General features: G+C 35.3%; 2 protein-coding genes across 5 annotated transcripts; one reads left to right on the top strand and one right to left on the bottom strand.

The window, feature by feature from the left end:
* Positions 1–264: 264 nt before the first annotated feature.
* On the bottom strand, positions 265–19,940 carry LOC127946240 (DNA replication licensing factor mcm4-A). 4 transcript variants are annotated; one of them, XM_052542681.1, is made up of 19 exons: positions 19,891–19,940; positions 18,929–19,041; positions 17,370–17,501; positions 7,912–7,969; positions 7,666–7,800; positions 7,412–7,575; positions 6,484–6,585; positions 6,279–6,374; positions 6,070–6,165; positions 5,245–5,383; positions 4,933–5,153; positions 4,666–4,786; positions 3,536–3,795; positions 3,072–3,437; positions 2,860–2,987; positions 1,837–2,044; positions 1,497–1,725; positions 589–722; positions 265–483 (listed from the first exon to the last, which is right to left on the bottom strand). In XM_052542681.1, the coding sequence occupies exons 4-19, from the start codon at positions 7,955–7,957 to the stop codon at positions 391–393; spliced, it is 2,538 nt and encodes an 845-aa protein (XP_052398641.1). In that variant the 5' UTR covers positions 7,958–7,969; positions 17,370–17,501; positions 18,929–19,041; positions 19,891–19,940; the 3' UTR covers positions 265–390. The 4 variants fall into 4 exon arrangements, with proteins under 4 accessions (XP_052398641.1, XP_052398642.1, XP_052398643.1 ...); XM_052542682.1 differs by having other exon boundaries at positions 17,370–17,559; positions 19,891–19,939; XM_052542683.1 differs by having other exon boundaries at positions 18,919–19,041; positions 19,891–19,909.
* Positions 10,344–11,726, top strand: LOC127946248 (CCAAT/enhancer-binding protein delta). The gene has a single exon (XM_052542699.1). The coding sequence runs from the start codon at positions 10,532–10,534 to the stop codon at positions 11,405–11,407; it is 876 nt and encodes a 291-aa protein (XP_052398659.1). The 5' UTR covers positions 10,344–10,531; the 3' UTR covers positions 11,408–11,726.
* Positions 19,941–21,945: the final 2,005 nt, after the last annotated feature.

Raw genomic sequence — 21,945 nt, 5'->3', positions numbered from 1 at the left:
TCCATAATTTTATTTCCATTGTGTAAATACTCCATTTATAAAAACAAATAAAAAATGTAGTTGATGTGTGATAATACACTGTCATTGAGTGTTTTTTTTTCTGTTTATTTGACTTGCTTGGTTTTGCACTGTTGTTATTGCAGATGTTTAAGTGATTATTTTTGAGGTTTCAACCAGCACCCATGTGATTGATTCGGATCAGTGAATAGATGCTTTCCATACTTGATTATGTAAATAACAGCTATAAACCACCAAAGTCTTCTTTTGTACAACAAAACTCATTTATTGCAACCAGAAATTGTCCACACATATCATTATTAACAATAATTGCTCTATAGAAACAGAGAATAGGATGAAGCAAGTAACAAAGAGGAAGCAGCAGTCGAGTGTTCACAGAAGTCGAACGGTCTTTCCGGTGACGGTCAGATAATCTTCATCAGCAAGTGCTCTGAGGGCCTCGTCAAACATGTCCTTTGTGATGGCCTGAAATGAGAGGAAGAAACGGTTCACATCATTTCTTATCGATATATAGCTGGAGTATCTATGCTTTCTTAGTACTATTAAAATAAGAATAAAAAGAAAACATACCGCTTCTGACTGGCCACGGAGATCATCAAACAGCTGCTGGTACTTCATAGCTGGTGTTTTGCCCTTTGATTGGATGAGTTTCTTCAGGGCCTGAGCCACTTCCTCCTTGCGCTTGCGAGCTGTAGCACTCATCCCTGTCCAGAAACAATCATCAGACTCAACAACATCCACAGCTACTAGTTAAGGCATAATAAAGGGATAAGATGAGGAAGAGCACTGAAAATGAAGATAACTTATTATAAAAATAAATATTTAATTACATTGATTACCATTTTATTAATTTAAATTATTTTTAAACATGATTTTTATATATTAATTTTTCTTTTATAAAGCATTTATATCAGTACAGAATTACAACCAATGTAAGCTGTTCACTAGTTAAGGATAATTAGTGAAAGTAAATTGAGGAAGAGCAGCGATTACGAAAAATTTCAAAAAGAAGTGTAACAAATAATAAATAATAGTACTTTATATAATTACGTTACCAATTTATTATTACTATTTTACCCATTTAAAATATTTTCATAATTTTAAAATAATATTTATTACGAAACAATTTTCAAAATGAAAACTAGCCAATATTAAATAAATCTACATAATAATAATTATTATTTTTATATTACATAATTTAATAATGGTATATCATTTAATAATCATGTAATTAAGTTATCCATTTATTTTATTAAACATTTAATATTTTTATTAATATTTTGAGGAATAACCCTAAATTACTAATAAATCATTTGATTATGGAGTAATTTTCAAAATTAAAAATTAACAAAAAACATTTTACATCATTAGACTATTATTCATTATTATAGCTCTCAATAACTTAAAGTTAAATGAGCCCATGTGACTTGACCTGGCCAGTACTAACGGTTTATTATGACCTAATCTCTAAGCCCTACCTGTGGTGAGGATGGAGATATCCACGAATCCTGTCCTGGGGTCAGTCGCCGACTGTTTTAGGGCCTCTCTGTGCAGTCTCTTGGCTTCCTCCACGTCAATGGACTCGACTTTGCTTGAGAAACGCACTTTAGCGTGAGCTTCAGCAAGTCTGATGAGAGACTCCAGCTGACGGGGGTACGCAGACACCATCCCTCTGCCACTGCCGATCTTACGCATGTCTACATAGGCCTGCAATGTCAAAATGACAATTAATTTGATAATGTTGACATTAAGAATTACCAAAGTCTCTTTAAGACAAGTCATGTCACTCAGTAGCATTGATCTATATTGTTTATTTGCCTCTATAAGAGCCTGACTAGCTTCTTCACTGAGCCTGGGATGCACAGATGTACGTGCGAAAGCTATGTAGTCTTTCAGCATGGCCATGTCCAGATGTTCCTCTTCGATCTGCTCTTCACTCTGATAATACAGAGACACGAGGTGATGCGCCAGACGCCGGTCATACGCCTCGTCCTGAGGGTCCAGCATCAGGAAGATCAAATCAAACCTAAGAACCAGAGAGTTTTCAGCTGTGTTTCATTAAAGAAAAGAGAAATGCTCAGGTGGGATAAAAAAAAAGAAAAGAAAAAAAATTACAAAAGTGAAAATGTAAAGTATTTAAGCATTTGGATTTTAAGCTTTAAAACAGTCTGAGATCATTAAAGGCTACATTTACCCCATTTACTGTAATAACTGTCTCTAGTGTTACTGTGTACATCAACTTAACAGTTTATAAAGTACATTTTATCCACTTCTGAGAAGACTTTTCAAGCAAAAATAACACTAATAAATTCAGTCCCATTCAAAAGTCTGGGGTCAGTGAAGTTTGTGGTCGATAACTTTTACTTTTATTTAGCAATGATGGATTCGAACTTTTATTAAAGAGTCCTGAATTATTTTTACCTCTCTATATTAAGCAGCACATCTGCTTTCAATCAGTTTTATAGGTATTATATATTATATATTATATATTATATATATATATATATATATATATATATATAGAGAGAGAGAGAGAGAGAGAGAGAGAGTTTTATATAAATGTAAAATTTGAATGTTTTAATTTTGTTTCACTTTCATTTAATTTTAAGGTTTTAGTAATTTTATGGCATGTTTGTCATTACACTTTTTTTTTAAAGTTTTTTTATTTTTTTTTATTTTAAGTCGAGTTGAACTAAATGAAAATTATAAATGTTGCAACTCACTCTTCACAATCAACTGCAATCCTGACAGATAAAACCTTCTTGCATTCTCTCAGAAATGCATCACGTTATGGATGTTAAATATGTTTTATGTAAATACTGTGTCGTGTTGTGTTCTTACCTGGACAGAAGTGTGTGAGGCAGCTGGATGTTTTCTATAGTCGTCTTCTTGGGATTCCACTGAGATTCGACTGGATTGGCTGCGGCGAGGACGGAGGTCCGAGCATTAAGCTGGCAGATGATCCCAGCCTGGGACACACAAACACTACATTCATGACCTGTCCTGACAAAACCATTCACTCATGAAAATGATGGCTCACGCATCGCCCTCACCTTAGCAATCGAGAGCGTTTGCTGCTCCATGACCTCATGCAGCACAGACCGCGTGCTGTCGCTCATCTTATCGAACTCGTCGATGCAGCAGATGCCGTTGTCGCTGAGCACGAGCGCTCCTGTCTGCAGAACCAGCTGACGTGTTTCCGGGTCCTTCATCACGTACGCTGTGAGACCCACAGCACTGGATCCTTTCCCCGATGTGTACTGGCCGCGAGGAACCAGGTTATACACGTACTGCAGCAGCTGGGATTTACTGGTGCCCGGATCACCACAAAGCAGGATGTTGACCTCTGCACGGAAGTTTCCACGCCCCGTCTGAGTGAAGTCCTTACGGGTCCCACCAAACAACTGCAACAGGATGCCCTGGAAAAAATGCCTACTATGAACCCACATCCTGAGAAACATTTGAATAACATGAGGTAAATCAAAAAACGTCTTAAGCAGCACCGACTGAAACTCACTTTCTTGATGTCCTCGTGTTCATAGATGCTGGGCGCCAGCGCAGACGACAGACGTTCGTAGACGTCCGGTTTGGCCGCTAGCTCTTTCAGCGCTGCGACCCGTTCTTTAGTGAAGAGTTTCTGCTCGCCGTCCTCGTCCAGTCCATGAAGACGCTTCTCATCCGTCTTCCGGAAGTGGATGGCGTCGATGTGGGTCTTGTACACGGACTTCACCTGGCTCTGTCGTGGGTTCAGACGCATGGGGGCGGCTCTGTAAATGCCTGATGAGAACAACAGACATGCTGCTTAGTTTTTTCACAATACCACTTATCTTAAAATACAATACTTCAATTAACATCAAACCTTTTGAAAAGTTGGATTTTAAATTCTATTCTCAAACCCTAGCACTTGTGCTAAAATATTTAGATTTGAAAATTATTAAACACAATATTATTAAATTATTGAACACATGATAGGTAAAAATTTATAGCTTGAATGCACTTTAAGTTGCTTTGGACAAAAGCATCTGCTAAATGCATAAATTTAATTTAAATAAAGAATTATAACACAATTATAGACAAACAAACACCAAAAACTACTAACGTTATTAATATTAATAAATTATAGAACATCATGTAACACAATATACTTAAAATTTTTATGCTAACATTAATATATGTTATATACTATTCTATGAACAATGATCATAAATGATTAAATATTATACATTATATATTATTAAAAATAACAATATCATGTATACATGACAGCATACACAATATAATATATTATGAAAATAAACGTAAAAATTAAAGAATTTCATATATATATATATATATATATATATATATATATATATATATATAATTACTTTTTTTATGAAGAGGTTAAAATATTTTATAATTTATTAGTACAAAAAAAACACATGTTTGGAAATCTGAACTTTCATTTTTTTAATTTTTTTGACTTGATGTAATAAACTGTTCTTATCAGTTTTTCTACAGAAGAGTTTCCTAATGTAATGGGTCTGAAAGTTTAGCGGTTCAGCTACAATACAATGCCTTGTTCAGATCGAAGAAAGTGTAGGGTTCAAATAGCATCAGGTACTCTACAGAACCACAGAACAAAGCTTCAATGACAGCAGGTCGTACCGGTGATGTTTATTCTGTCTCCAGGTTGCACTTTGTCAACCAGGTCATTGTGTGCATAGACGATTGTGGTGTGTGGCGTCTGACCCGCAGGCATGTCCTCCGGAGATTCCTGCAGTTTTATCTGTCACCACAAAAGATATTGAAATAATAATAATCATGCGCCTCAATTTCTGTAAGGGTCTTAAGGACTAGTAAACAAATGCATCCAAGAATAACAACCTTTCCTAACCAAGTTAAATATCTCAAAAAGATTCTAAGTGAACTCACCATTTGTTTGTCAGAGAAGGCGGAGCGGTTATGCACCAGCGCCATGCTGTGGGTGGTGTTGCAGTTGCGGCAGACGGCAGGTTCAGCGATGCGGCCGCGGTCCACCTCCACACGCGTGTTAAACGCACACACCTGACAGCGGAAGAACGCCTCCTGCATCTCCGGGATCAGCTGAGAGGTGCGGATCACCATCCCACTGATAGTGATGAGCTGGTCAATGTCTGAAAGGAGATGAGAGACGATCAGATCATGTGACGGCTGCAGACATTTATCAATAAACTGTGTGTGATCATTAAGCACTGCTTCACTTACCTTCAGGGTTGAGCGCACGCATGTTTCTGGTTTTCAGGGCACTGTAAGGACGCACTTGAATCTGATGCTCCAACACGGAGTCTGGGAAACGATCGAAGAAGAGCTCATTGACGGCCATATCGAAAGTAGGGATGACTTCCTGAGAGGATGAGAGTCAAAGAGCTCAGTAACAGGTCAATACATGTGACAATACAAAAGTTTATTAATGCTGCTGAAAGAGAAAGCTCACCAAAGCTGCAAGGCAAGGCAAGTTTATTTATATAGCACATTTCATACACAATGGTAATTCAAAGTGCTTTACATAAAAGTAAGTAAAATAATCATGAAGAAAAATAATAACAAAAATAAAACAAGCAATTTTAAAACTTTTAAAATGATTAAAACATTTAAAAACAGTTAGAAAATGATTTTACATAAAAAAAATAAAATAAAACAGTAAAAATATAGTGCAAGCTGCATTTATTTAATTAAATTTTTTTTTGAAATATTATTCCAATTTAAAAGATCTGTTTTCTATGTGAGTATGTTTTAAAATGTAATTTATTATTGTGAAACAAAGCTGAATTTTCAGCATCATTACTCCAGTCGTCAGAGTCACATGATCCTTCAGAAATAATTTTAATATGCAGATTTGCTGCTCAATGTTACATTTATTAGAAAAGATTTGAACATTCTAAACAACATTGCTACGTTAAAAATGTCTTTACATTTTTACTTTATTATACATTTAATGCGTTTTTGTTGAATAAAAGTATTAATTCCTGATCCCAAACCTTTCTGGGTAGGAACTTTTTAATGCTTATTGTTTATTATTAATATCATTACCTGTGGATAACAGATCAGCTGACGGTAGAGATCAGCATCAAACGTCTGAATATGACTGCAGTTCACATTCAATACCGGCTCTCCAACAACACTGATCTGAAACACAAAACAGCCATATAAGAACACAAGAACTGGATATTAAAGATTTTGCATCATTTAACATGAACAATCACTGTTTATGCCTTTCTAATCAGTCCTGCACTCCTCACCTCATCCAGTTTCTGTATATAAAGAGGCTCGTTCAGATCCAGCCCAGCGTTCTCCTCCTCTCTGGAGTTGGGGTCTGTGAACTGCTGAAGGAAACGCTGCAAAAAAAAAAAACAACAACACAGATTCTCAACCAAAGATGATTTTTTTTTCCATGGAAGATTAGCTTTATGCCAGTCAGCTGTGCATGGCTGTAGTGACACACACCTGAAACTTCTCCTTGCAGGTTCCCACGTTGACATCAGTCCCCCAGATCACCAGTCTCTGTCCTGCACCCTGCTCGCTGCCGGCCACAGCATCTCCAGACGGCTGAGAATGACGAGAGATGCACAGATCCAAATAAATAAACACATGCAATGATCAGAGATGTCCTTTTTTAATTTCTATGGATCAGTGTTATTTTAAAATTATTTATATACTATTATTTATTTAATTTTATTATGAAATAACTTTTATTTTCATATTTTCAGTGATAATTTTAATGTTATATTTTAAGTCACTTTACATTTTTATGTTACATTTTAGTGTGACTTTGCTAATAATTTATATTTTTAAATGCTTTTAAATTCATTTTTTTTTTTTTTGTAGTCATTCTTTTCTGCGTTTTGTCTTTTTTTATATTACTAAATATTTGTAACACATTTTTTCTTTCAGTTAGTATTTTTCGTTTCAAGAAACTTATTTCAAATAGTTTTGAATGCAACATTTCTAATACATTTTACTTCAGTTTAAGTTATCAAGTTAAGTTTTAGCTAAACTAGTCTAGACTTATCGATATGGATAATGTGGATTTTGATATTTTGTGTCTTCATTATTTATTATCCAGCACAATAGTAATATTACTTTAAAAACGTTTTATATTTTAATTCATATTTATATAATTATTATTATTACATTTATTATACTGTAATATTAGGAAGAAGGTTTTTCCTCTTTTTTTGTCCTTATGTGATCACATGCCTGATGCACATGAACAAACTCCAAATAAAATATGAATTATACAAGTAACCATAAATATTTATGATGTGTTAATTCTAATAAACGGCTAATTAATAACACAACCAGCAAGTCATAAATCAAAAGATTAACCTTAACCTTTTTTATGAAACCGCAAATAACAACAACTTTCACTCACTGGCTCTGAATGCATGTCGACCTGTGGAGCTTTCCGGACAGATCCCAGGTCGGCCCGCTGACGTGCCGGGGTCCCGCGTATGCCGCTGCGGGGCGTTCCTTCCACCCTGGAGCTGGGAGTGCCGTACATCAGCGGAGAACTCACATCGACCTCGCTCTGCACGACTGGAGAAAACAAATCTTGATGAATTCCTGACCTGCTTAAATCAGCTCAATTCAATTCAATGCAAGTGAAACGCTGAATACAAGCTGTACCAGAGCGCGGGGCCATAGGGCTGGAGAACAGCGACACGTCCATGGCTGGAGATGTGGGCATGGGCTGAAGCTCTGTGGATGTGTCATGAGCTCTCGACCGCTGCGACGGAGGAGAGAGAGGGTCCTCACTCGCAGCTGCAAACACACACAAACCCTTCACATGCAACTACTGTCAAAGACAAAGCTGTCACACACTACATGCATGCCAGTATGTGTATGCATTCAGATTCAATGTATGTAACTCACGGGTCGGAGGGTCTCTCTTACGGCTCTGGGACGCTGGTGAAGACATCTCGACTCAAAACTATAAAATTAAATCTCAAAATTAATCAGCTGGAACCAAAATGAATATCATTTATTAGATTTATATTTATATTGTTACATTTTTTAACATTAAGTAACTTAGTTTTTAAGTTGTACTGACATTAAATTTAGTTCATGTAAACTCAAATAGTTGCATGTTTATGTTTCATACACAGACTACTTAAGCATGTATGAAACTGAAAATCCTTTAACATTTGTAATTGATTATGACTTAAGTTCCTATAACCTGTTATAACTATAAATGCTATACAAATACTATAACTGCTATATTATAAATGACTTGTGACATACTAACTTATGATTTAAGTTCTTGTTACCTGTTATAAAAGTTATGCAAATATCATAACTGTTATATAATAAAAGTCATTTTCATACTATGACAGCACACCTAATTTTTTATTTTCCCCAAGAATAAAATAAATAGCTGTCTTCATTGAAACACTGGAAAATGGCAATGCATCACAAAACACTCACCCAAATGCCTTGCTAAACACGTCGTGGATAAATAAATTAAATCAACAAGAAGACACATTTTGACTCTGAAAACAAGTTTAATGCTTACATGAGATGCCCAGAGAATATAATATCTGTCCACGTATAAAAACTTAATATTTAAACTACGCAGCACGTTTATTTTGTAAGGACATTGAGAAAGGATGAAACGAAAGCATGAAGGATGTAAAGTATCTTGAAGAGTCAACTAGTAGCACGCTGCATCACCCACAACAACGACAAAACTTCGTATTTTAACCAGAATAACTTTTTTTTTTTTTAATATAAGCTCACACTATGCCAACGTCCAATTGACCGATACCTTTCTTTTTAGGTTATCGAGAATACGTCTACTTTCAAACACGTTGCTTTTATACAGAAATACAACACTTACCTTGCGCACTGTTTCGCTTCTAATGTGGACGGTGGCGCGAAACTGTCTGTGACGTAAATTTCGCGGGGAAATTTTGACCAACCAACAATAAGCTCCTCACTATCAGTCGAGAGGGGGGAAGTGATCGAAATGTGTGTTTAAATCATAAAAAAAAATCGTTATTTCTTAGATTACGCAATTCGTTTCGATTACTTATGTTTAAAATTACAATCAACTCTTTTTCAAACGCTTTTAATGGCAGGTTGAAAATTATAGGGCGGGTGATATAAACGAATGGCATGAACTTTTTGGTATCGTCCAAAGTTTTCGCGGGAAAGAACATCAACACAGAATAAACAGAGGTCATTCCTCTAACATCCACTAGATGTCCACGTGGACAAGATTAATAGCCTACATATAGAAAAACAACTGTAGCATCCTCACAAAATTATGAATGAATTTTTGGCCTCACTAAGGAAAATTATTTTTTAATACAAGCCTAAGGCAGGGGAATAAAACATTTTATTGTGTTGCTTATATAACAGCAAAATGATTTTTACAAATTAAATGTAACTAACAACAAATAACCTAAATTTTGCTTGCTTTAATGCTTTAATGTCGTTTCAATTTATATTATTTTTGTACTGAATTTGTACGTTCAGTGTGCTTCACAAATACATGGATGTGGAAAAATAAATGAATTTAAATGTGTGTATATTTCCAAGTATACAATAAACACACTTAACAACAAAAACAACAACATTATAATAATAGCAATAATGACAACAATAATAATAATAATGAACCAAAAATATTTTATTCGTATTTATTTATATTAATTGTCTCTCGACGATCCTTCTTTCTTTGCATTCAAACATGCCCTCATGTCCAAAAAAATGAAGTATAATAATAATAATAACAAATATGAACGACAACAACAACAAAAACAACAGTAATAACTAAAATAGTAAACAAAAAATACTTTGAATTTATTACATTATTTTTTTTTATTCAGGAAGGGTGGTAATGGCGCATTAATTTTCTCTCACTGATCCTTCTTTCTACACATGCATACGCATTCAGCTTGAGGTCATAATAATAATAATAATAATAAATAACAAAATATTCATAATAAGTATAATAATATAATTTAAATTATTAATATTATAAATCCGAACGAAAATCCATATTAGTAATAATAATAAATAAAAACTAACCAAACATTCAATCTGTCCATTTAAATTAATTGTATTTGTGTATGCATGAATGTACAGTACACTCGCGTACGCATTCAAACTTGTCCTCATGTCCTACAACATGAAGTTCTGACAGACTGTTCTTACAAGTTTGTGTAGGCGTTCACGCACACCCGAGTCTCCTCAAATAAGAGCACGGGCGGAACATGTGACTGACGCTGGACACTCACTGGCTCCTGGAAGGGGGCGTTGATGCCGTGACGCAAGCCGTGCGCTCGTACTTATTCAGGCGGACGGCAGAGTTTCGATAGAGAGCTACGAGGACTTTAACACCTGTGCGCGAGACAGCCAGACTTTTGGAGATACGCGCTAGGTGCGCGAGACAGCGTGTGATTGCGCGTGAAAAAAAATAATAATTACGCCTTTTGTCGACTGGGACAAGGAAAGCATCTGCTGATCGAGTTTGAGTTTCGCTGTGTCCATGTCTGACATGTACAACCTGGACTCGCAGTGCGTAACGCCACCATGCAACATGAGCTGGGCAATGGAGCCTGCCAACTTCTATGATAATAAGGTCATGCCAGGGGATGCCAAACCCGAGGGAGAGCATTGCACGTCCGAGGACAACAACAACAATAACAGCAGCAGCAACAGCATGATGGAGCTCAGCAACGCGCCTGCCATCTACGATGATGAGAGCGCCATCGACTTCAGCGCATACATCGAGTCCATGTCCACGGTTCCTCTGGAGATCTGCAACGATGAGCTCTTTGCAGACTTGTTCAACAACACGGTGAAGCATGAAAAGCCAGACTTTTACCTGGCAGGCGCTTTTGCGCAAAAGAGCTCGGAGAGGCTGCAGAACCAGGATGGGGGCTTTGGCAAGGGCGCGTTTTGCGCACCGATCAAGAAAGAGGCAGAGGCAGAGGCAGAGGCGGACTGGAGCGACAGTGATGTGTCCTCGTCCTTACCATCTCAGATCGAGACGTGCGCGCAGACGTCCGTGAGCCTCATGCACACGGGTCAGCCGACACCTCCCACCTCACCTGAGCCAGAACCCCACACCCGGAGGAGGCTGGGAAAGGAAAGGGGAAAAAAGTCAGTCGACAGGCACAGTCCCGAGTATCGGCAGCGGCGCGAAAGGAACAACATCGCCGTGCGTAAAAGCAGGGACAAGGCGAAGCAGCGCAACCTGGAGATGCAGCAGAAGATGATCGAGCTGAGCGCCGACAACGAGCGCCTGCACAAAACCATCGATCAGCTGACACGAGAGCTCAGCAGCATCAGAAACTTCTTCAAACACATGCCCGAACCTTCTTTTGGGACTGCTGCGCGCGCGGCTGTTGACAGTCGGTGACGCGCTTCGGGGAAAGAAAGCGCGTGTGTGAGAGAGAGAGCGCTCCCCAAAAACCTTGCCAAAAACATACCTCAGTGAACTTGAATTACTATGTTCTTCTGTAGCAGACGTGCATTAAGTTACACATTGGATGATGGACTTTAGCACCGCATGGTGTCGTGCTTATTTTTGTATTCTAAATTATTACAGAAAAAACTTCATATGTTTTTATGGTACTTGTTTTCTAATTACCCAAAACGTCGTATTCAATGCAAGAGCATGTTTGAAATTGTACAGTGTGTATAAATGTATAATAAAACGACGTGAATTTTCAAAAATATCTATGTGAACGCGCATGTGTGCAGGGGGGCGGATCTGAGGGGGCGTGGTCTGTTGAAAGGTGAAGCTGTCAGTCAGCTCAATGGGATTGTAAACAGAGATTTTTAAACTTAAAAAAATATATAGCCTATATATTTTTTGTAAATGTCAGATTAATCTAATTGTTGTGAACTTGTCACTGGATTCAAATTAGAAATAAAACTATGTAAAATGCATTTTGCACACTGGTTATTAGACACTTAAAAATCGTTGTACTGGTTGATCTTTAATGAAAATGACTTAATCAGTTATTTGGTGCCATTAAACTTTTATTTAAAGTAAACGTAGGTGTTCAGCTGTCATGGAGAGCAAAAATCAGTTATTGAATAAATAATTAAACTTCAACACCACCATAATGTAATCACTCAGCTGATCCCGGACATCACATGAGCATCTTTTCTACTAATATTATTAGTTGATGGTTCAGTTTCAAAATGCTCTCATACTACAGGCTCATGAATGATCATTGCTAGAATTATTCTAGCATTCTATACATTTTTTGTTTATTTATATACATTTGGAAATAAGGCAAGACCAGTGTTGATTAATTATTCTTTTTAAACCATAAAATCAGCAGATAAGTGTGCTAGTCAGTGGAGGTCAAACTCCTCCAAACAGTGTGACTTCTGCTGATAATGTGGACAAACCTCAGTACATCTTGTCGAGTTCAAAAAATATTTAATGGTCTTTTGCTGCAACTGAAACACATGCACATGAATGCATTAAGAATGCATTAATATCATATTTTGATTCATACGATGTCACAGGGATATGGGAAAAATACTGTATGAAACATGAATATTTTTTGTTAACTCACAGACAACCCTGGAAATCATTTAGACTAAGGCCTCAGGAAATCAACAGTCTCATCTAATCGAGCATCTTAAACCATTTTCGCTTGACAGCATTAGACAAAATAATGTTAAAGTCTTCTTTTACATGGTGAGAGCTACATCAACTAAATGCATTATAAAAATGGCTTAGTATTCAGTAAATTTGTAATATTTTAACACTTAAGAATAGATTTTTTTTTTCATCTAAACTTTCCCTTTCATACATCATTTACTCAGTAGTCCCAAACCGTCCCAAACTTCATAACTTTATTCAGGTTCTGCGAGTGAAACTCATTTCTGATAACATATGAGAGGTATCTTTTTAAATCTGTTCCATAATATATGACCCTCCACTTTCGCTGACATTTCCAGGAAATAAAACAGAATGAAGATAAACACTACATGAAATCTTTTTTTTTCGTTTCTGCACAAGAGATAAAATCATGCTAGCTTCACTTTCTAAAGTGTTTATGATAATCATTTTAAAGTCATGTGAGACGTAGATACTGTTTTCAAGAATTAGAAGAATGTCACGAAGACTTCCAAGTCATATATCAGCCCAAATATATATATATACATGGATCAAACTTACTATTATGATTTTAAATATATGATAATAGGCAAGATATCATTAGGTGCGAAAAAAGTACTTTATTATTTAAATGGCAAAGTATGTATATATATGTTATTAAAAAAAACTGGACATGATTTTTATATAACATTAGTCAAAAGCTGATATAATTGAAATTAAAGCAAATTATTTAAATTGTACATTATTTATATATCATATAAATGTCTGCTGTACTGCATTTAATTTATGCTTAATTTATGCTAAAAATGGCACATGATTTTTCTATATCTAGACAAGAGCTGATGCTAATTATGCTAATTATTTAAACTGTATATCTCTATTATGAAAATGTTTACTGTATTGCATTAAATATATTCTATTTAAAAAAAGAAAGAAGGAAAACTGGACATTTTATTGTAACAATAATTAAAATCTAACTTAATCTAAATTCATGCAAATTATTATCGGTTTTATTTCATTATTATTTCTTTTACATATGATTAGCATGTTTTTGTCCCCCGTGGGAATGAACGTTTCCACATCCAGCAGCTGAAAGCACCTCACCTTGATGAACATCCATCACTGCTCCACATACTAAACAGACCAATCCTTCCATAAAAAAAAGAACATCAACACACGTGCGTATGTTTGTTGAGTCATTTTCAGTGCGAGGACTCAAAAGGCACCATGAGTCATCACTTTAGCTTTAGCTCTTACACAGGAATGTGAAAACAGTTTAGCCATGTGGTGGGTTGTGATTAAACACATAAAGGAGGCGTTTTACACATTAAAGGGATAGTTCACCTCCAGTTGCTGGTCCCCATTGATTTGCAGTGTTTATATATATATATATATATATCTATATATATATATATATATATATATATATATATATATATATATATATATATATATATATATAATGGAAGTCAATGGGGACCAGCAACTGAAAGTGAACTATCCCTTTAACTCTGAACACATATGGGTCAACAACTGAACAAGCAACACATGCATTAAGCATTTCAGGACAGCGCCATTTTATTTGTCAGATGCTTTTATTCAAAGGACTAGCATTGGCTTTTAAGGCATACATTTTTTTATGAATTTGAATTAAAGCCTTAATCTAGGTACTGCTAGTGTCATGATCTACAGTTTGACTTATTGGAGTGTCAATGTATGAAGCTGAGAAGCAACAGTGTACTATCTGAAAGAAACACCAAAAAAGGATCCTCTGCAGTGAATGGGTGCCGTCAGAATGAGAGTTCAAACAGCTGATAAAAACATCTCAAAAATCCACAAATAATTCTTATAAACTCATAGCTTTTCACTTCACAAAACGTTAATTGATGGTCTGGAGCTGTGTGTTGTGGTGTTTTTATCAGCTGTTTGGACTCTCATTCTGACGGCACCCATTCACTGCAGAGGATACATTGGTTACATTTACATTTAAGTATTTAGCAGAGGATTTTATCCAAAGCGACTTACAGTGCATACTTTTGCACAGCTAACGCAATGCTCTACCACCAAGTGATGTAATACTACATTTCTGCAAATCTGATGAAGAAACAAACTCATCTACATCTTGAATGGCCTGAGGATGAGTAAATCTCCAAGCAATTTTAATTTCTGGGTGACTATGCCTTTAAGTCTGTTTCTGTGGCTTTGGGAACAAAATAAACTGCCACAAACACGTCCCCTATAATGTACTTTGAGAAAACTCAATTTTCTGATTTGCTTCTTAATAAAGAAAGCATTTGGGACTTTACAAGATGACACAAGTTAGAATTTGCAGCTGTGACGCTGCTTTAAATAATGTCTGAAGCCTTCTAGTTCTCTAGGACCAATGTTAATCCGTCAGCCCATTCTTATCACAGACGCTGCAGGTTGATGTTCACTTAGGATAGTTTCTGGTCTTTAAAGTTCCCCAGTATGGACTTAGACCTGGTTTATAAGAACTTTGGTCTGACTGTTGTTCTCAAGCCAGGAGAACATCCACTGCTACAACTCAAATCATTTCATTGACACACTTGAATCTAATCACTTTGCTTGTTGATCACAGAATTAACTATGTATTGTTTAACTAAAAAAGTTAGGCTCTTAAAAATTAAGCTTCCAAAAGGGATTTTCTTTTGTTTGGTTCACCTTTCAGTCAACAGTTTTTAAAAGAACCATTTTTGGAACCTTTCTGTGCGATCAAGGGTTCCATGAATGTTAAAGCTTCTTCATGAAACCATAGATTAACTTTTAAGGATGTCATCTTTAATCATTTGTTTACTAGTTTCAGTTTACTGGTTATGATTAAGCCCATTACTGCTATTTTTACTCCTTATTGTTAGCTCATCACAGCTCATCATTTTTCCCCGTCTGATTTGACCCACTACTGTGAAATGAGTTATGAAATGACACACAATCTATGACTTTGTTTGTTCAGACTTCATCTGAGAACTTGCATGGACATTTTCTGACAAATAACACTGTAAAAGAAGTAACGCAGCACACACACACACACACACATCTGTGTTATATAACAGAAAGCGTGATAAGACCCCTGCCTGAACCTCTGCACTCTGGAAGATCCTCCGGCACGCAGCCAGAAGTTGCTGACCACTGCAGAAGACAATTTGTGCTTGTGACAATTTTGAGTCAGATGATATGTCTTATCTTCAGGGTGAAACTGCCACAGAGATTCAAAGTCTAACATGGGGTGTCAAAAATGACATTTCTATCAGTGGTTTTCAAACCGGTCCTGCGAGCAACATTTTCTGCGTCTCTCTTATCTATCACACCTGATTCAGCTCATCAGCTCATTAGTAGAGACTGCAAGAGCTGAAGCGGGTGTGTCGCATACAGGGAGACATACAACATGTGAAGTGCTAGGGGTGCTTGCAGGACCGGTTTGAAAACCACTGGGGAACTATCTAAACATGATGTCTGCAAGAAACCTCAGTGCGGATGACAAAATATGAGATGATAGAATCTAGATTTATCGCTTCATGCCCTGGGTCATCCACAGGGATTTCAGCTTGAATCACTTTCATTCAGTAGTTTCAAATGTTTCCATAAAACAGACCATCTGTAAGACATTAGAAAGCATTCATGGCTGAATCTCTTGAAAACGTGTGCAGGTCATTTTTCACCACAAAAAAAGGGGGGAAAAAAAGGATTTTTTTGTATTCCTGATAAGGAAAATAATGCATCTTTTTAGGACCATTAAGATTTGTGACATTGTTTTCATGACAAAATAATGAAAAATATTTACTTATTACTAGTCATTATTCAAATAATTACAATTAAAATTGATTATATTTAATCTAATTATTTATGAAAGGTATCATGGAAATCATGTGAAAATGCACAGATGAGAGCAAATGAAATGTAAACAAATATTAACATTTATACAATATAGTTCTCTAAAAATATTGAAATGTTCTTTATCCACTGAGAGGTCTGTTGGTAGATCAAGTATGCCATCAGTATACCACAACAGAATTTTGTACAAGTTAATTTATTCAAATTAAAAAAAAATTTTAAATATATAATATAATAATTGTAAATAATGCTTTAAAATGAATTTCCCATCTGCCGTTGGTCAATCAAAGACCAAAGAGTAGACAGAATGTTTATTTACTCAATACGTTTAGGGAAATTATTTTGATATTTGTTTGTTGGTTTTTATGAGAAATTCTGACCACTAACTCTACACACATTTCTGCAATTTTTTTCAGTTTTCTATATAGCCGTTGTTTTAGCCTGTTTTCTACAAACCGCCACTGTAAAGCCATTCTATTAATATTACTGCAGATAAACCTTATTTTTTGTAAAAGCAATGAAATAACTCTCAAAAACTATTAATGTTAAGAAGATGGTCGATATTTGTGGATCATTTAAAGAATGAAACGCTTCAGACAGATGGCTTCACTTTGTACGAGTTAAAATAATATAATAATAAGAAGAACAGAACACTTTGTAACAAAATGTGAGTTTTATATCTCAACACCAGGCGAAAAGACAACTTCAACATGTGGGAGAAAGATCTTGAAGGAGGAAGGAGTAAATAACAAACCACAAGAAGGTCCCTAACAAAGCAACTGGTTTCGTTTAAATGTCCAAACATGCTGTACCCCCCTCGAGATCTGGTTCTGTCAGGCTGGATCATACCAACTCCTCAAAACAAGGGGGGTTCTGGGGGGAACGTACCAACCTGTGACAGCGCAGAGAGAGTCTGGGAGGGTTTCTGGATCCAGGTGCTCCAGTATTATGGGTTGCAGAATGGAGAATTACGAGTTTTCTGGTTCCAGTTGGATCACTGTCTGTTCCCAGCAGAATATCTGAGCTGGTTTACAAAAAAGGAGCAGTAGCTTAATGTCAGGGAACGTTCTACAGTCAAGGCTCTGAGAAACAACAACATGAAGATTAATGAAGGAAGCCTCAAAATCTCAAAATAGTTCAAACATGAAGAAGCAACCACAGAGACTTTCAGCTTGAATGGCTTCCATTCAGTAGTGCCAAACTTTTCCTTAAAAAAATATCTTTTTGATGCATTATAAAGCATTTGTGGCTGCATCACATGAAAACAAGTCAAGGTCATTTTTCACTCCAAAAACGAATAGGAAAAAAAAGAATGAAGAAAAGTGATACCTATTTTTAGGAACATTCTGTGAAATTATTTACAATTAAGCATAAATTCACTTATTTATTTATATTGTAATTTTTTTAAATAATTTAATTATATACATAGATATTACCATGACATATAAATACATTATAATGAAAAAAAATATTTTTGATTAGTAATATGCATTACTAAGAATTCATTTGGACAGTTTAAAGGTGATTTTCTCAGTATTTTTTTTTTTTTTTTTTTGCACTCTCAGATTCCAGATTTTCAAAAAGTTGTATCTCAGACAAATATTGTATGATCTTAATAAACCATACATCAATGGAAAGATTATTTATTCATGATGTATAACTCTCAATTTCGAACAATTGACACTTAAGAGTTTTTTTTTCTGGTTTTGTGGTCCAAGGTCACATTTCAGTATTTTTCACATTACAGTAAAGAGATTATAATGAAAATAATGTCACAATGCAAAGAAATCTTAACAGTCCAAAAATGAAAAATGAATATTATTCGTTATTTCTCTCTTGATTTCAGGGTAAAACGTGACCTGGACATGTTCTTTACATAGTTATTAAGATTAATCTGCATAATGTCCTATAATACTGTATAAATCAGTGTCATTTTAGTATTATTGAGATATTATCATAGTTGCTATTATAATTTTGAATCAGTTCTTATTTTGACATTTTCTATTTTAATTTTAGTTAACATTTGAATTAAAACGAGTAGATTTTCTTATTTCAGTTAAAGTACATCCAGATAAACTAAATAAAAAACAGAAGGCTTGGCAAGACATTTAATTTAATCTAGCTGCCAAGGCAACATTTCTCATTATAATTTAATTTGTAAGTTTTTTATAATTTAATTTCAAGTAACACAATATATATATATATATATATATATATATATATATATATATATATATATATATATATATATATATATATATATATATATTTAATTTTTGGTTCAGTGTCATTGTCATCAAACCCTGCGGCATTGTTTATAATAATTATAATACCTCAGAATTACTTCCATTATGGCAGACTGAACTAGTAATTAGCAAGTCATGAGACAATGAGACAATAGCAGTACTTTCAGACAGCTGATGCGTTCATGTATGTCTAACCGGTGAATACCATTCTCCTTCACAGCGTGTCTGATCATCAGAAGGGGTTGTGTGTGTGTTACAGTTCTCCTGTTCCCCTTCAATCACAAACAGCAGCATCTGCCTCTTGCCTGCATTTGAGCTCTGCAATACAAAGATGTATGTAGAAATCAGTGAATACATTATTATGAACTGACTTGAGATTTTAAGATTAGCACTGGAATAAACCTTTCGATGTACAATGTACATTTTCTCTTTTCAAACATGCAGACATCAATATTGTGCAAAATTGTGTATAGTATATATCATGTGCAGGAATTCAAGACTAAAGGAAATTGTTATAAAACATAATCTATATATTAGGCAACACTATGTTACCACCCATTTTTTTGGGGACAGAAAATATTAAAAAATAAAAATCTGCTCAGATAAAGGGATGTAAAAAAATGGGTGTTTATCAAACAAAGGGTAATTAAAACTGAATTTGTTTTGCCTCATTTCAAAAGACATAAACCTGTCATTATTACGAGAAATGCTTTAGGGCCAGTTTTCCAGACTGTTCCTTCGTACACCTACACAGATGTGCAATGTCAGTCAGTATCAAAACAAAAAACATTAATCTACTATCATCGCCAGAGTGTGTGCATGACCCTTAACCTCCTGCAAATAAATCCCAGGTTATCAAAGTCCACAGTCTGATTGTCAATGGGTGATGTCACTTACGGGAAGCTTGCGACAAACTGCGCATAAAGCTTTCCAAACACTTTTCCAAAAGCGAGGGAAACTCATCCCCTGAGGGATGAAGACTTGGCAGACGTGCTGGGAAAACAGCTACAGTGGGTTCTTAAGAAGACAATCTAAAGGCAAAGCTATGGACTATTTCTCACCCTCTTTAAACCAGGTGGGCCAAGATGGTCCACTTAGATAGCTATGATGAAAACTGATGATCTGATTTATGCATTTGTTGTTAAAAATAGTTTACGGAAAAATTACCGGTAATTGTTTATGAACCACAGTGGCCCAAAAGCTGTAACAACGCCTCAAAGAATCGTCCTAAACAAGAAAGCAAGAAAGAATCATTCTGCATTCAAATAAAAATGTTCATGGTTTGCACACCTTTGTTGGTTTTGTTAACTAAATTTATTAAACTGCATTTTCATCAATTGGAAAAAAAAAACAGAAATAAAGCAAAATATAAATATTCAATGAAAAACATATGCTTAATTTTTTGGGGGGAACATATAACCTTGGAAAACTGAAATGAATGGGCTGTGGTAAAACTGAAATAAAAATAAATATTGCACATATTAATAATAAAAAAATATATATATATAAATACAACAAATAAAATAACTTTACAAAATTACTAAAACCTAAACTAAAATTCAAATGAAAACTGAAAATATAAAGACTGAAGCTCATTCAAAATAAAAACTATAAAAGTACAGTACATAAATAATAATTAAATAACACTGTTCCACACCTTTTTCGAAATTGAGATTTATATGTCATGTGAAAGCTGAATAAATAAGATGATGATGACCATTGATGTATGGTTTATTAAGATCGGAAAATATTTGAAAATCTGGAATCTGAGGGTGCAAAAAAAATCAAAACACTGAGAAAATTGCCTTTGAATTTGTCCAAATGAATTATTAGCAATGCACATTACTAATCAAACATTTATTAATTTTTACGGTAAGAAATGTACAAAATATCTTCATGAAACATGAACTTTACTGTATATCCTAATGATTTTTGGCATAAAAGAAAAATCTATATTTTTGACTCATACAATGTGCTATTGGCTATTGCTAAAAATGTACCCCAGCGAATTCAGACTATATATATATATAGTTTTAAAATCTTAAAATTCCTCAATATTTCAGGTTTTCCTTTATTATGTTCTTTATTTTTGAAGCATGTCTGCTGTCAATCTGTTTTGCCGTTGTTTTGAGTGCTTTACATTAAGGATCTCTCTTAGCGTCTGAAGAACAGGTGTTCGGTACAGTACAGTTTCAGTCTGTCCCGATAAGGGAACCATGTGACCCTGCTGGACGAGTCTATAGCAGAAACTGGACGCTGCTGTAGGACTCGATCCTGGAAAGCACAGACCGTCCTCACTATTTAAAAATCAACTACATCGTTTAATAGTTCAGAGAGGTCATCTGATGGAATATAAATGAATATCGTTTACCTCTGTCACTCAGAGTAAAGTTCCCTTCCCGGTCAGCCAGATTATTTATAGAAACAAAACAGCAAAAACACTCATTCAGAAGGTCATTAACATATGACTGCATACATCTGCATATATTTACAGAACTTGGGCCGCTCCCGTGTCCTTCAAGATACAAAAGGACAACAAAATGCTATGAATAAGTAGAAAATGGTTCCTTTAAAGCTGCTTTTTTAAACCCAAGGCAGAACGTTTTAGGGCTAAGAAAAGATGAAGGTAACTACTTAGTTTCCCAAGCAACAAAATCTCTACAAAACATTCAGATTTTTTGAAGCTGACATTCATGACATTCTTTATTCGGTGTAAGTGAATAAGGGATTTGTTGGTGCTAGGTGAAAATCTGTAGAAAAAGGGGTACATTCATGTCTGATCACACAGAAAAGTTTAATACTCGGCGTCAGGAGTTTGTTTAAATCACTAACTCTCAGTGATGATTGTCTTATCCAGGAGGAATCTTCTAGAAGCAGCAGGTATGTGAGATAAATGTGAAGTAAACAGTCTGTGATTTACGATGTGATTTGAAGACCCATGCTGGTAGACTGCGGCAGATCATCTTTAGATTTTGGATCAACCGGAGGAGGCCACAGATGAAGAGAAGAAGAGAGAGGAAAAGAAATAAGTCCAGAAACACTGGAGCCGAAGGTGGAGAGTTTATAATGTCAGTCTCATTATCTACGCTTGGACTGACACGCTGCTGTTGGAGCTGAACAGTGTCTAGTGACGAGTACGAGATCAGTTTCACTAGCAGGCACAGGCACTAGCAGGCACACACACAGAGGTAAATAATCTGTCATCAAAGCATTCAAGAATTA

This window comes from Carassius gibelio, chromosome A24 (genome assembly GCF_023724105.1).
Source record: "Carassius gibelio isolate Cgi1373 ecotype wild population from Czech Republic chromosome A24, carGib1.2-hapl.c, whole genome shotgun sequence".
Lineage (NCBI taxonomy): Eukaryota > Metazoa > Chordata > Actinopteri > Cypriniformes > Cyprinidae > Carassius > Carassius gibelio.
This window is presented reverse-complemented; position numbering and strand designations above follow the sequence as displayed.

Bases quoted from the DNA above. Each gene is read 5' to 3' on its own strand.
- LOC127946240 (XM_052542681.1), bottom strand. From the start codon at position 7,957: ATGTCTTCACCAGCGTCCCAGAGCCGTAAGAGAGACCCTCCGACCC. The intron at 2,988-3,071 runs GTGAGGGCGATG...TGTGTGTCCCAG, and splicing joins AAACGCTCTCGATTGCTAAG to GCTGGGATCATCTGCCAGCT. The intron at 1,726-1,836 runs GCAAATAAACAA...TTGACATTGCAG, and splicing joins CTAGTCAGGCTCTTATAGAG to GCCTATGTAGACATGCGTAA.
- LOC127946248 (XM_052542699.1), top strand. From the start codon at position 10,532: ATGTCTGACATGTACAACCTGGACTCGCAGTGCGTAACGCCACCATGC.